The sequence below is a fragment of the Polyergus mexicanus genome, unplaced genomic scaffold (genome assembly GCF_030449975.1).
Source record: "Polyergus mexicanus isolate NDT 795.1 unplaced genomic scaffold, iyPolMexi1.0 SCAF_7, whole genome shotgun sequence".
NCBI classification, from domain to species: domain Eukaryota; kingdom Metazoa; phylum Arthropoda; class Insecta; order Hymenoptera; family Formicidae; genus Polyergus; species Polyergus mexicanus.
In genome coordinates this window covers 10,064,881-10,081,660 of record NW_027223327.1, presented here as the reverse complement: position 1 = coordinate 10,081,660, position 16,780 = coordinate 10,064,881, and the positions used below count along the sequence as shown (strand labels likewise).

The window sequence follows — 16,780 nt, the reverse complement described above, 5'->3', positions numbered from 1 at the left end:
TTATTATTCAATTCATTTATCGTAAATATTTTCTTCTAGAGTTTACTGAAGCTTATTTATAAATAACTTAAAGAACTTGATTAAATATATATTGAGCTGTTATATACTGTCAAAGACAGTATCAAAATGTAAAACAAGAAAAATATACTGACAAACTCATAATATATCATTATGTAAAGAATGTTCGATTTTACTTTTATCAATTAATAGTTTGGTTCAAAGTTCACAGGCATCCATATATATAATTACATGCATTGTCGCGAGAACACAATATACATATTCCACAAAAAAATCTAAAATCGATCAATCGTAAAATTGCTTCACATTGCACAGAGATCGAATTCGTATATATCATTATTATAAGAGACGTCGCAGTTACTTCGGAAATCATTTATCAATTTGTGTGTGGCCAGCTGGTCAGTCAACGTTATCATTTCTAGTTTTCTCAACGTGTAAGATAATCGTATCGAGATGTGTTTGCGCGTAATGATTCATATTTACAAAACTGGATCGAATGTGAACTTGATTAACACAGGGGAAACAACACAGTTGAGAAATATAAACAGTCACATAAGGAGAAAGCGATAAGACGCATAATATTGCGTATTTCATTCATGGGCGTGTATGTATAGAAAAAAGAATAAATCTTGTTTTCTAAAAAAATTTAATTAAGTCTTGCGATATATGCACATATGTCATCACATTGATCCTTTGATGAGCCAAGAGGCTCATAAAAATAATCAATACAAATGTTGGATCACTAATCACTTTGATGTCATAGATTAAAGAACGATACATTAACTATAATTTTTGTGGATAAAAATACATAAATACTGATAGGAGAGATAAACAAAATACACAATAGGATCTCTGCTTAAAGAAATATTCTCTATATTCTATAAGATTCTATCTTCATATAAGATTATTCTCTCAAAAGTATAAATCAGCCATAAATATATTTTCTACGTTAGTAAAAAAGATTGAGATATATATACATATATATATTTACATATATTAAAAAATATGTATATAATATATTCCACAAGAGAGAGATCCGCTACACTCAATAATCGAGCTTACTTATATCACTTTATCAAGAAGGCACATATAATTAATTTGAAAATAAATTGAAAACAAACAGAGTTCGAACCAGAAAATTTGTCTTAGCAAAGAGAATAATAATGTCTTGCGCAAAATGCGATTACAATCGATTTAAATATACGTATATTCTTTTAAATATATGAAGACACCAAAAAGGCACTATTTAAAATTTTGTTCGTCAGTCCATTAATCTACCTACCTATGCATTTGGATACTGTTACAATGTCTAGCAAAAATGTTTGCTCGACGGTATTGATACATGTTATGTAAAATTCTTATATACATCGAGATTACAAATATTTCTTTTCTCATTTACAGTAGGATTGATCATAGCGAAAATTACTTTGGTGGAGTGTCAGTCAATCTCGTGCTTCCGATTTGCATACCACTGCTGTAAAGCATCAGTTCCTCCTTCATATAAAACGCCACGATCTCATCGATTGTCAAAAAAGACAGCTCGTTCACTTTTGCGGTGCCCAATGCATATCTAAATAATTTAGCAAATATTCTTCTATATTAAACTTTGTTAATAATGCTGAGTCAATGAAAAATATCTTCGCATACGAGTTATTTTTTCATATTTCCTTTTCGTTAACAAAATAAAAAAAATAACGAGAGTACTAATTTTCCAATCCTATAAAATGTTGATCATATAAACATTTATATCCAATCATTTAAAAATGGAAAGAGAATTAGATTAATATAATATTTTTTTCATACACAATGTGGAACCTAATAAGAAATTATAGTCCAATGTTCATAAGTAAACAAAGTATATGGACAAAAGATATTTTAACAAAACGATTAAATCCGATAAACAAAGTGTGTACCTATTGTCGGTTCTCTTCCTAACTGGAACATTATAAACCCTGTCTTTATACCAAAGAACCAAGGCTAAGGGATTGCCAATGTTCGTCGTCGATGGTCTCAATAAAAAATACCCATCTTGTGGGTTACTGTAAGTACCTTCTGAAACATAGAGTGTTATATATTTAACAGTTGTTTGATATCGAATGTGTTATTATATTTGAACTTCATCTTTCCGTAAATAAAAAAGAAAAAAGAAGATTAGGACATCTTAACAAGAGATATTTCTAGTTTTATGATGCTCATATTTAAAACTAAATATACAATTTTACATAGATGCAGAATATTCCGTATAACCACACAGCGTTTTTCTTAATTTTAATAATTCTCTATCAAAATTTATAATCAATTTAGTTTTTTAGCAACATTTTAATATTAAATATAGTTTTTATCTTAAAAAAATTGTCTAATACACACGTTCTTTGATGAGTATAGCCGCCTGTTCTCTCGTTACATTATGATACCATGGTTTGTCTACAAGAGATTGTTTGTCGGGCGGCGGTGGTAGCGGTCGTGTGGCTCTTTCGGTTGACAGCGAAGTATTACTGCCGGCATGAGGTAATGTGGCTGATTTTTTATCCGGTGATCGTTCTATAAATATATAAGAAAACCAAAATTAATATACAAATAAATATTATATAAATTGATAAAACAATTATCACAAACTTTTTCAACGGCTATGTATCAATAAGTTTTTACATTTATTATATAATAAAAAATAACTCTAGACATATTATATCTAATCAAAACACAATGTAAGCAATATTATAAATTGATATCAAAAGAAATATAATTCAATATTAATTTATAAATAAGAAAAAGAAATTGCATGGTAAAGCATATAATTCTAAATTGTTATAGAGATAATTTTTTTTTTCTTTTTTCGTTAAAACAGATTGATCGCGTTACTAACTTGCTAAATTAAGTCGAGCTTGCGTAAGGGTCGCCTGTGTTAAACATTCCGAAAGACTTGCTTGCCGGCGTACCGCCGTATTGAGCGACATATTCCGCTTCGTATCGCTCATTAAACTTGCCATTATCGCGAATTCGTCACGTATTCTTCGGCGGATCGCGAGTACGTCTATCAAGAGTACAAATATATCTTCATTGATTTTTCTTTATAATTAATATTTTCGACTGCCGTCTGACAACAATATTATATTGCAGGACTCGAACGAACGCAAGTGAATTTTCATATAATAATCAACGTCTACCCTCCCTCTCACTGAAACACTCAGCTCGAGCCTCTGGAGCTGCACTAATACGAGGAACGCGACGCGATCGTCGCAAGAATTCTTACGAAACTGAGATTTAACTCTCTAGGGCGAGCCTTTTAAATCATCGCGAAAAAAAGAACAGCGTTAGTCAATCCGTTGGTCTCTCGGCATGAGACATAGATGCATCCGAATAACGCATTTAAGAATATCTTCCGTATATCCGATTGGAAGGGTCGATGATCTCTTACAAGCAACAAAAAAAATTTGATAAAAGTATCTTTCACAAAAGGAAGATGAAATTTTCAGTAGTTTAGTGTTTTTATAAAATGATAAAATTATTATCTGTCAGATCATGCACATTCTATCCTTATTCTGAACATCGTGGAAATTCTAAGTTTTTAAATTGGATATAATATGCATCTAAGTTAATACTAAGTAAATTCACAGTTTCTCATATATTCATATCAAAAAAACATTGATTTTAATAACGTTAATTTATTATTAGATAAATATTTTAGTGTACAAAAATTTTAAATATTTGGCTTTATACTAATAAATTATATTGCAACATACATTATACGATATTGAAAATTGATGTTATATATAGAAAGTAAAGGATTCATTTCCCAAATCTATTCCCGTCTCTCAACAGAATTCGACGACTATCGAGGAGCAAAGAAAGAACAGATGTTCTATGAACGTACATTCATGTGTTGAGCTACATATGATCGCATAATACATACCGTTTCGGAGTAAATGCAATATATTGCCGAAGAATGCGCTATTTAATTGTTTTATATGTACCTGGTGGCTCAGGTGGCTGCGAATAACAACACGTGGACAGACCTCTCTTGATTCGCACCATCATATCGGCGACCTCATCGACCAGACGTGTGCCCAGGCCACTTACGAGCTGTTTGCTCAGCCGTAGATAAAAACAGGAACACATTCCATTACCTAAACTGGTGTTTCGTTCTCTACCGTACTTTTAACCGTTATCGTGTCCTTCTACACGTACGTTTTATCTTTTGGTCCGAATCGTTGATTAGAAATAGTATACCTGATGTAAAACTTCATATTCCACTTTTTATCGTTCGTCCTTGCATTTTGTCTTTTTTTCCCGTAAAATTCTATAGTTTCGTAGATATTATATTAATTCGCGAGTACGATATTCGTTTTTCTGTTCCGTTGCCGCGGCACTTCACCGATAAAATCGATTCTATTTCGTCTCACTCGGATCGAAAATCTCCCGTGATTTGTTTCGTCAATCCTTCTAGAAATCTTTTATTCATATCGAAGGTCAAAGGTCTCTGCAACTTCCGCGTATGAAAAATATTGCGAACACCGCAAAAAACTGCGACAATATCGATGACATATTGCAGCGGTAACGAAACATTTTTCGATTCTATCGCAAATAGTGATATCCAACAATTTATGAAAATCGGACAACAATGACGGTGGCCGGTACGCAACTACACGCGATATCGCAATGGCAATGCGCATCAGGTTGCATGAGAACCAACGATAAGTAGCATTTGCCAAACACATGTTCGTGAGAAGTTGCTACGAGTGATTCTGCACTTGTTACAAGTCCACAGTAGCTTGCACTTTTTTTATTCATTGGACCGCATGTTCGGCAACTTGTCTTGCTGTTTTCGCTTAAATATTCCATCTGTTCCGTTTGACGTAATAACAGGTTCGCATAAATAGTTTATATCTAATCGCTTCTTGTTTTTCCCTTTATTAGGCAGAATAGCGGTATCGGCTAGTAAAAATAAATTTTTCCAATCGAATTTAGAATTAAATCGATAATTACAAAAATTTGATTTAATAAATAACAATATTTGTATCCAATAATTAAGAAATTCTATTCTTATACACACAATTGTTACAAAAATGTTACCATATGTAATATTTTTGTAACAATTGTGTATGGCAAATTACAAATCGATACCAATAGTTGCCATAATGCCAAAGATTATACATACCTTTGTATTCCTCCGATCTGGTTTTACTAGGGAAAGTCGAAGGCGGTGGGGTCGGCGACAGTTTAGCGGGTAAGGGAGGCGGTTCTTGTTGAGCATCGTTTGTCCTTTGAATGGGGCTCAAATAACCATTATCTTCCGGCTAACGTAAGATGGCGATATCATAAATAATTCACCGAGTCTCTCTCACGACTAATTACGATTCCAAAGTTGCATTTATTGATAAAAACTCACCGTTTCCGTAATAGACTCATAAATCTCGTAATCCTCCTCCTCTTCCTCGTGACTCGCGGCGCTAGGCGGTTTATAAACGCTCTCGACTGATCCCTGACGACCGCTGTTCAACGACTGCTTGCTATCGACCCGCGAGATCTCGCTCTTCTGTTGTACTTGCTCGATGATGTTCTCGTCAAATGTTTCATACTCGTCCTCGCTCTCCTCCGTTCGCGCCGGCAAATTCGCCACGAGATCAAAATTTCTTATAGTGGCTGGCGGTGGTTTCGGTAACTCCTTGTCGTATCTTTTTTTTATTTCCACGGACGTGTAGTCCTTGTTTTTCTTGGGCTCCGGCGGCGGTGGCACGGCCATCCTTCCTAGAGACACACATGATTCATAATATATACTCAGATATCGCCATTTGTTTAATCCTTTTGTTGCAAAGGAATTCGAGCAATGCAATATTTATTAACATCACGTTATTATCGATAAGAGAATCGCACGCGATCTATACCAACGGAATTAACATGTAAATGCGACACGTTAACCTGATCAACTTACTTTGCGCTTTGCTTTGATCATTAGGAATGTATTGGTGTGTCTTCGGCGCATTATGCAGAAAGGATTTCTGCGGAAGTTTTTTGTCAAAATCCGTCATCGGGATTTTCCGCGACGGCAATGCCTCCGGTTTCGGACAAATCGCCGGTTTCTTCGCCGGCTGGTCATTTCTGCGCTTTAATTCCTCCTTCAATTTCTCGGCCAAAGTTTTCTCTATCTGGCTATGTAATCTCGAGATATTTCTTGTCGATGGTAACTTCATCTCCTGGAAATTCGCATACATATTTTCCTCTTTATCTTGATAGGAAGATTCGCAATTGGCGTAAGTCTCTTCCTCTTTCGATTTTGCTATTTTCTTCGACGATCGCGTCGGTATCCTACTAATCGGTATTCTATTATTCTGCGAAAACAGAATCTGTTTGTTCTTGATCAGACTCGGTTTTACAATCTCTTGCCTATCGCTTAAGGAATTGTTTTCTTCTGGCGCCTCATCGTCGAAATCAGTTCCCCAAGAACCGCTGTCGCTCAAGTGATCATCGTTCTGCTGCGCTTCTGTAATTTTATTTGATAGATATTTTTCCGGAAACTTGTTCAGTTCTTGCACAAATGTCCATAATTTTCTGCAACAAATTTATTTGCAATATTAATATAATTAACAAAACTTTTATATTATAAAATGTTAATCTTATAAAATGTTAACTGTTTTTATAATGGAAGGGTAAACTATAATAAACAGTATTTTGCGTGGAATACAATGCTGCGCAATATTAAATCATAATGCGGCTGTAGAGTGGAATAATCGAACACGACCTACGCGGTAAAATTATGCACGATACGCAGTCATCAAGTCGCGCGAAACGAATATTCTCGCGAACAAAATTCTTATAATGGTATCTTTATAAAATGCAAAGTTTGTCCAAATTATTAGCCACGTAATACATTCTTGATTTCATTGTATGTCAGCAGTTCTTTACTAACATTCTTTACTAAATTTGTTTTAAGAAATACTAACAGATAAAAAAAAATGTAAAAAATTAGATTTAATAAAAAAAAACAAGGTATCAATATATAATTATAAAACCGTTACTTATATTACATTACGCGATACTTTCCATTTACTCGATATACACGAACACAAGAAGTTATTGGCGTACTGAATAATCAGATACCGTTAAGAACATGCTATGAGAGGCATGAGACATGATTCCATGAAGAGTAAAGGGAACAGAAGGAATACATAATATATAGTATAATGCGGACAGAAATAAAGCTGGTTCTCTCACCCTATCAGCGGACGCGTGAGGTCACTCTTCCAGAGAGCCAGCTTCCCATCCGTCAAGTGCTGGAATAATTACAATTAATTAAGGCATGGTTAAGAGCGCACGCGCCATCCTCGGTCGCCTCGAAATATTGCTGTTGCAGCCGGAAAAAAAGCAACCGGCAGCACGTTATCAATGGAAGTGGGCAGATAATAATTATTACTGGTGTGTTAGTATATATCTCTATTATTACAATGGGGTCAGCGATTTCGAAAACGCATTAAGTCAAGGAGGACATATATTATATTTTTAGTAACTCAATAAAAATTTATACAATATTTTTCGTTAAGAGAATCGTTGAATACCTTATATAAATAAATTATGTAAAAGACGGTAATATGATAAAAGTACACATAGCTATAATTTATGTAAAAATCTTCTGTAAATCAAGATCAAAATATCTATAATTAAGCAATTTGCAAAAAAGCCGTATGTATTATTTAAAACGGAAAAAATTATTTTAATTATTGTTAATATAACACTTTCTTGATTGACAAAATTGCCCGATTACATCGTGAATGATGTGAACCGCGAGGTTCTATTACGGCAAGACATAGCTCCATTTTTAGGACACCCTATACATTCAGAACGACTCAGGGGTCATCGACAGGAACACCAGTGAGGCATCGCGAGCCGACAAATGGGACGTAACCGGGAAATCGCTAGCTCCGACGTCTTCAACGTAATAATATTTTACTCACTAGCAACTCATCACCGTCGATTTGTCGTTTCGCCACCGCGTTGCAGCATTCCTCCAGTCCGTTCTGGAAAACGGAGAAATATTTTCAGTCGACAGGATGGCGCGCTGATAACGAGTAAACACACACGTATAAAAGTTGGTATCTCTCATGTATCAAGAAAGAATGTGCATGACAATTGATAAAAAAAGGAAATGATTTATCAATAATGATGTGTCAGCGGAAAGTATTCGGATAAGAGTATTATACACTATTTGTTTTCATCGAGTTTATAAATAATATTTCCTCCTTGATGCAACAAAGTGAGATTAACTAAGGAACTTGATAAGACAAAATCAAATAAACAGTAATCTTCCAGTTGTATAAATATTTGTTTTAGAGATTTCAGTTAATGTAATATATTTTTTGTAACCCTGAAACTAATGGGGAAAATAAAATGACAGTTAAGAAACGATAGAGTTGGCATTTAATTGCAATGCTAAGGAATTTGAGAAAGTTATGTAGAATCCAGAACGTGCACGAAGAAATGCAAAGATCCCTTTCGCCCCCCCCCCCCCAGCCCCAGTGTTCTCGGAAAATAAATTTCTTTAACTCTCAATGATGCGGAATAAACTGCTTTAATTATATGTAAAAAAGAAAGAAGATTTTTATGTTTATGTATATCAGAAAATTCTTTAACATAATCTTTATAATTATATATATATAAATATTTTTAAATTTTTATATTAAACATTATTTAACTTGTATTATATATTATTTTATAGAAAGAGAGAAATTACAAAATGCTTTTATCTGCATTTCAAAATATGCCTCGTTACAATTAAAAACTTTAAAACGAAGAAATATAAAATTTTTCATTCAAAAACTGATCATTAATCGCGACTCACCTCCTACATTTTCTGTATGTAAAATTAATGGACTGCACGGATAATAAATGGAACGCTTTCAAAACAGGTAAAAAAGAAAAGTTATTGACGTGGAGGAAAATGTAGATGTAAGAAGAACGGACACGCGAAAGCTGAAAATCCAATCGCTGAAGAAGTTTTCATTCCTGGATTCGTTCTCCTGGCTATAGCATGCTGCGCTATAAATATACGCACTTCGCGTGTAATTTACCGCTAACGCACGCACGTGCGTCTCGCGTCTTTCGTGCCGTGTCTAAGTGTTCCCAGGCATTCCCCGCGATTCATCGCGGCGCGCCTTTGACAGTCAGTGGTCGCTGCAAAACTGTCCCCGTTTACGTTCTACACTCTCTGCATCTTCCATATTTTTCCATGCATTTCTATTTACATTGCTCCTCTCGTACGCGGATATTATGTTTGTACCTTTTCAAAGTACAATAACAAGGTACGAAAGGTATAATAAGTCGTGACGCGGTCGTCATTCGTGATGCACGACGCTACAAGCTTGGCTCACCTTGCGCAGCAGGCACAGCACCTCCTCCGTGTCCCAGACAGAGATGTCGTCGAGGGCTTCGCTCCGCGACGGCCTCTTGGACATTGCAGCCGCGAGGAAAAAAAAAAGGAAAAAAAAAACGTCGCACGTGTACATTCGCCGCCTGGCGGCATCTGTATATTGGATGTTTTTGCGGCCGTGCAGCCGTCTGACAGACAGTCCCCCCATCGTTCCTTTCCCCATCCTCCTGACTCGCAGCCACCACCCTCGCAAGAGTTGTCGGCCATCCGCGCGATTGGTCACTTTCTCGCGGCGCACCTGCGCGCCAGGTCCGTCTCGAATTAGATGAGAAGCTCGCATTTCACATTCCTGTAAAAACGATGACCTACGTTAGTGTTGCAAATTTTGCATAAAATATAAAAAAAGATCCGTTTGATTTTTACTTATGACCTATATACTTACAGGATATCTCACGAATTGCGGCCTTAATTCCGATGACAAATTCATTGGCCAATTTGGAGTCGGCTTTTCCTTTGATAAAGATATCGAGATATGATATAGAATTTACAATAGTATATAGAATAATATATAGATGAAATGTTAGAGAGTTTATTGGAGCGAATTATCAAGAAATTGAATTTTGTTTCGGAAGATTTATTATATATTCTCCTTTTAGTTACTGAAAATAAAGAAAAAAAGCGAGTTATATATTCTAGCAGTGTCCATGAATTTTTTTAAGTTGTCATCAAATATCTATGAAAAAAAATGACCCTTATATAGCTTTTTTTTGATACAAAAATAGCCTCTCTTTGCATTTTATACTAAAAGCTTAGATTATAGATTTGCAAATGAAATTACAAATGAAAGATAAAATATATTTTGATATTATATATTCCAAAAAAACTCTCTAATAAAAATGAAATAAAGATACATATTCATTCTACTCTAAAATTTTTGGCCGAATAAATCTTAACCTACAACATGAGAGATCTATTTCATTTTAAATGAAATTTCATATCTAGAGAGAGAGAGAGAGAGCACAAGCGGATTTCTTACAGATGATGAATATGCGATTCGACTTCAAATATCATGAATAACTGCAGTAAACATTTTCTCTCTAATTACCATTAAATTCCTTTACATCTCGGGATTCATATTCCTCCGGAATCTCCCTCCGCGAGATTCCGATTTCCAATGACTGCGGCTGCGCCAAGGAGATGGAAAAATTCTGCAGCCATGAGTGCAACAACGGAAGTCGCGTAGACGCCAGTCTTCGGTCTTCGCTTCGCTACGTATCGCGACAATAATCTGTCGCAAATCATTTTCCAATTTGATATCGCAGTAGAAACGGTCCACGAGAAAAGGGTGACGCGATGACTGTCACCGAGCTGACCACCCAGCAAGAATTCGACGACTTCGTCAAGTAAGTAATCAGGAATACCGGCGGGGAAGTTTATAACCTCCTTTCACAATATTGCTAAAATAAGTATATTTCATGCAGTTTATTTTGTTTTTTATTTTTTAAATGATATATGTTATAATATACCGTAATTTGTTTACTCCGTGTATGTATCTTTATCGAAGTTCAAGTTTAGCATATTTTCCTATGATAATAATTTTATCGGTATGCAAGTGTGACAGATGCTCTCTGATGTTTCCTGACTTTTTACAAATGCATTTTTGTCGTTCAAGGTCCAAAGAACTTAGTGTCGTTCACTTTTACGCGCCATGGGCGCAGCAATGTTCCCAAGTGAACGACGTACTCGACGAGATGACTAAGCTGGAGCAATATAAGAATGTCAAGATTGCTAAAATCGAAGCGGAGAATGTTCCCGAGGTGTCTCTCAAATCTGGAGTAGCTGTCGTACCTACCGTCCTTTTACTGAAGAATAGCGATATCGTAGATAGAGTGGATGGTGCTAATGCTCCCGCGTTGACAGAGAAAGTCAAACATTATTCGAATAACAGCGATGCTCTGTTGCTCGAAGTAGTCAAAACGAAGGATTCCCTTGAGGACAGACTGAAGAAATTAATAAATCAAGCGCCTTGCATGCTCTTCATGAAAGGAAATCCAGCTAATCCACGATGTGGTTTCTCCAGAACAATTGTTTCCATCCTAGATAATTACAAAACAGATTATAAGTCGTTTGATATATTACAAGACAACGATGTTAGGGAAGGACTTAAAAAATTTAGTAATTGGCCAACATATCCACAATTGTATCTAAATGGAGAACTAATCGGTGGATTGGACATAGTGAAAGAGATGGATGAGTCGGGCGAATTCGAAAGTATGCTACCAAAGAAGGATAGTGTGGAAACAAAGTGAATTGATAAATATAATTGTAAAAATAAAAAAGGGGAAATACTTAAATTATCTCTCTAACTTAGTCCATATTAATTATGGAAAACATCTTCTATAGAAGCAAAGGCTATTTTCCATAGAGATCATTTGTGAAATGTGTTATTAAATATATTATGTAATTATAATGATTTCGAAAGAACGGGTTTTTTCACAAATCGTCAGTTAAGTTTCATGCTAAAATATATCATTAGAAACTTTACTGCAAATAGTAGTTATAATTAATATCCCGCTATTATATAATGTACAGAAAAAGTGGATGCGCTCAACAGAAAAATTGAATAAAAAAATTTATCATTTATATAAATTTTGCACAGAAGTGTAATAAAAATCATTCGCTATTTCCTTCATGATATCTATAATCTCTTATTTCAATATTTTGCTTTTATTTACATAATCTATTACCTTTAATGTTACATTTAAATCTCCTCACATTAAACGTATATCAACATATTCGAATTATTAATCACAAAGTATGAATATCTAGATACGCATGGATGTAATTTTACTTAATTAACGTTTGTCAAATGCAATGATTGCCTATCGAATAGAGAATTTCTAAAGTCTCTTCGAAATTCTAAGAATTCTCTATCTGATAGCCAATCATCACAATTTCACGTGATAACATCAAAACGTCATCTTGCTAGTTAATATCTTTGAAATACGCCGCACAGATGTCGCTACAAGTCAATATTTGTGTAATTTTATGTAGCTTTTATTACTGTTGTCAACTTCATGCTTTCATGCATTTTAAAACCATTGATGTCGATGTAATTTCTTTTCGTCTCTTATCAAGGAAGGTATAAATGGTGCGAATATTAAAGTTATCTATTGAGAGGTGACACCCTTAAGGTAAGATATTTCGCAATATTTTTTTCTTCTTATTATATATAATATAATATGTATGATGAAATAAACTATATAAATTTGAAAAACAAACAGATATTTAAACAGTTTGCTGATTTCGTGAATTGTATATAAATCTATCGCGCACGTTTGCGTATATTACTGTGATGAATTTTATATAATTACACAATATAATAATTAATGTATAATATTAAATATAATGTATAATAATAATATATGAAAACATAATGTTACTGTTATAGGAGAAGAATCAACACTACGATTAGAAAATGTTACAATTAATATCTCTTGATTAACCAACTCGCCAAGATGCGAATGCGGAAATGGCCGGAAATGTTATTAGAAGATAGTTTATTATCTCTCTCGTTACATTAATCTATTTGTGTCGTTGATCCCGCTAGACGGCCTAGTAAAAAATAAAGTTATCACATGCGGTAGTGAAACTGACGACGGAATTTTTCGATCCTTCTGCGAGAGATGATAAAATGCACGGGAATGGTAGCATTAAATTTGCTAAATCGACTGCCGCGCGAGGGATATTCTTCTGTGCAAGATAGAATAGACATAATTTCATAAACGAACTATTTCACCGCTTCTTGAAATTATCTCACAAAGCATTAAATATGGAAAATTAACAGAAAAACTATTAAATTACGTTAATAAAAGTTTAATTAAAAAAGAAAATTCTATCTTATCTGTATAAATTTTGATATCAGATATATAGAGGCATACATAAATTCAATATTTGACACGCGTAAATTTAACAGACCAGTTAAAAATATAGGTATTAAATTCATATATAGATATTAAATACATATCAAATATTAAAATTAAAAGATGCGATTTATAGATATAAAAAATCTAGATATAAAAATTTGTTATTGTTTGTCACGATAGAATGTATATAAGATTGACTAAATTTCTTTCTTATCTGCTTACGCCCAGTTAGACCTCGCCGGACGGCAAATGGATTCGCGTTTGTTTACTTATTTCATTATTGGCAATCGACAAGTAACTGCGAAGATTATAGTCATTTAAACATTACAAAAATAATTATGTAAGCGCTCTCAGCGAAAATATATGATCTTTGATAACATTTAACATAAAACTTTTTTAACATAGAACATTTTTGAATGTGCGAAATTTTACAGGCATAATCGCGCATCTTGTCAGTAATTTAATGATAACGATGTAATTGCATTGCTGGCCTTATTTGAGAGAATTCAACCTTTACCGTAAATTAGAAAATTACCGTGTCAAGAGGAAAGCAGGAGTTACTCGTGTCGTTCGAGCATATTTTCCGTTTTATAAACCATCGAAAAGCTGGCGGTTTCAATCAATCACATTTTGTATTTAATCCTAATCTTCAGTAAAATCCATTTTTTTTTCTCTCGATTCTGTGAAATCTGAATTAATTCGAAAATTAATATAATTTAATGGTAATATATTGACCATCTTATACGCCGTTAGATTTATCCAGTATCAGTTGATTTCTTTCGCGATTGTTTGCCCCTTGAATTGTGCAATTATTTGTTAATTATTGTGTTATGTATATGACTAAATTTCTTCTTATCTTCTTACGCCCAATTAGACAGCAAGTGGATTCGTGTTACTTATTTCATTTTCGGCAATCGACAAATAACCGCAAAGATTTATCGTCATTTAAACGTTAATTATGATAGCCGTTATATAAGCTGAACAAAAATATTTCAATTAGAGTTGTTACAATTAACATTCAGATATATCAATCTACATATGAGATAATGCATATATCAAACGCACATCTAAAAATAATTTAGATAATTTGTAAATAGATAAAAGAGAAGAGTTTTAAATAGTTATAATTCTAAAATTTATTATTATCATAAATATTATTATATTAGAATTATTAATTTAGCAGAGTATAATGATTAAATCAATTTTCGTCTAACAATAAGTTAGAGGAACGTTTCTCCGAGAAATAATTTCTATCGACGCGGTAGCCTGCTTTTCCTTCTTATTTGCATTTCTCGAAGAAAGGGGGAAAGAGATGGAGAGAGGAAGAGAGAGAGAGAGAGAGAGAGAGAGAAAGAGATGGTATGTCATCACGATGACGCAAGTGTATTTCGCCTCCGCCTTTTCGCTATTGATTCCCTGACGTCACTGAAGGACATCCTACGCAACAGGAGTCCTTAATCCTGCAAGGGGTTACTCTAAATTCCGCTCTCACATACAGAACGCTACGAAAAATTCGAATAACGGAAACATTTACGTTCTTGTTGCAGAACGCCCCGCATGTGTTTCTTTTAAAAATAGAATAACTCGTTAGCATAATTGATCAGTATGTACTCACATTAAAATGGATATCATTATCATTCTGAAAGGCTGTATTTGTTATGTGATACGTAATTAATCAACGTATGTAAAGAATTTATACAGTAATAATACGTTTCTGATCAAACCGATGGTAGAGCACCACGAGAGTGCTTATTATCACATCTCTTTTCTTTCATCGCTAATATCACTGTATATTTCCATATTCCATGATCGGTTCCGAAGCTTGCAAAAACGATATAATAATGTTTAGCAACTATACATGCTTAAACATTACATTATTAATATCATGCAAACAGATAATTACAATTATTACTATTGATTTTATCTTCTACTCTCTTGTTCCGTATCTTATGAATTTTTGAATGATATTTCGTCATCCATCCATACATTTGATTTATTTTCCTGCAAAGTACAATTCATTCTTGCAATTCTTGCAGTTCAATTGACTGTAACAACATCAATTTATCGTTAATCATTATAGATATCCTATTCAATAATGCAAAAAATCGAGTCATCTTTGTTTATACATTATCTTCTTAATTTAATAAATAATAAAATGAATTAAGAAGTAAAAGATAAAACTAACAAAAAAAAAAAAAATGGAATTGATATATAAAAGAATTTTTTATAAAAATCTACGTTATAATAGTTATATTATAAATTAATTTTAACGTAATTTATAATCATTTTATTAATAGTTGCAAGTTGATTACTTATTTTTTTTGCGTAAATATTAAATTGTTTTAATATCGCGAAAGTATTCTAGTGTCGATAATTAATTTTTAAGAAATCGGCATACTTTATAATCGTTTCTTTAAGTGACAGCATAGTTTTATTATGCTGGCAGTTTACAATTTATTATGCAGAAATAATCTGTAAACTGTAAATTACCATTTGTGCAGAACAATCGTGAGGCAATAAAAAAATAAAACTGATATTAATCAAAGTTCAAACGAGATGTTCAAAGAGAAACGAGAAAAAATTGCGGTTGCAATTCTTTAAAATTTCCTTTTCCAAGACATTCCATTTTGTTTCCCTTTGTTTTGTTTAACTATTGATGATCCTCCGAATTAATTTTATGTACGAATTTTCAACATTTAATCAATCTGAACAACAATTTTTAGTGCTGTTGCAGTATGTAATAAAATATATAATTTTCGTTCTCTTATTTATTACAAATCATAAACAAACGACTTTTCGACAATGACCGACTCCCTTTTGCATTAAGAAAACTTGTTTTGCTTATTTGTCTTATACTTACACAATTTATATAATTATCGATTGCAAACTTGTCAAAAATGCAACGGTTATTACACGATTTCGCAAAACATTGATTGATTTTTCTATGTTACATAATATCTCTTTCTCCCTCCCTCCCTCTCTCTCTCTGTCTCTGTCTTTCCCTCGGAATACAATTTATAAAATATTTATACAATATTTGAAAACGTGCGCGAAACTAACGATATATGGAAGAAAAATATTCCGAGAAAATTTATATTAAATATGTTATTATTCGGTCGCTTGTAAAATCTCGCTGATGTTCGCGAGATGATCTCCGATGAAACGATAGAATTGATGGAATAAGATTGTGCAACCTGTTTATAATTTATATTTGTAACATGAAAGACACGATAAGGGTGACGGATTATATTCGCGATTATCATCCGATAGTCACGCGATGTACCGATTTTTTTAATTGTTTGATCTGTAGACATCTCTCTCTCTCTCTCTCTCTCTCTCTCTCTCTCTCTGATCCTCTCCCGCGAGATTAGTTATTCAAATCACTTGCGTTAACGAGCTGATCGGCGATTCGATGATAGTTTATTTAATCGGCAAGTAAAGGCGGAATATATTAGAAAGGTAAATGATTATGTACGAG

At 33.5% G+C, this 16,780-nt stretch overlaps 2 protein-coding genes across 2 annotated transcripts; one reads left to right on the top strand and one right to left on the bottom strand.

The window, feature by feature from the left end:
- Positions 1-669: 669 nt before the first annotated feature.
- On the bottom strand, positions 670-9,658 carry LOC138934706 (lymphocyte cytosolic protein 2). The gene is given in 12 exon segments (XM_070298722.1): positions 670-1,588; positions 1,932-2,070; positions 2,386-2,559; positions 2,882-3,049; positions 5,174-5,312; positions 5,405-5,763; positions 5,948-6,564; positions 7,228-7,286; positions 7,965-8,027; positions 9,378-9,474; positions 9,476-9,609; positions 9,611-9,658. Coding segments are annotated over 12 exon segments (2,130 nt in total). The 5' UTR covers positions 9,644-9,658; the 3' UTR covers positions 670-1,440.
- Positions 9,659-10,602: 944 nt separating this feature from the next.
- On the top strand, positions 10,603-11,979 carry Grx3 (Glutaredoxin 3). Its single transcript, XM_070298721.1, has 2 exons — positions 10,603-10,779; positions 11,049-11,979. Exons 1-2 carry the CDS (start codon positions 10,730-10,732, stop codon positions 11,683-11,685), a joined length of 687 nt encoding a protein of 228 aa, XP_070154822.1. The 5' UTR covers positions 10,603-10,729; the 3' UTR covers positions 11,686-11,979.
- The last annotated feature ends 4,801 nt before the right edge of the window (positions 11,980-16,780 follow it).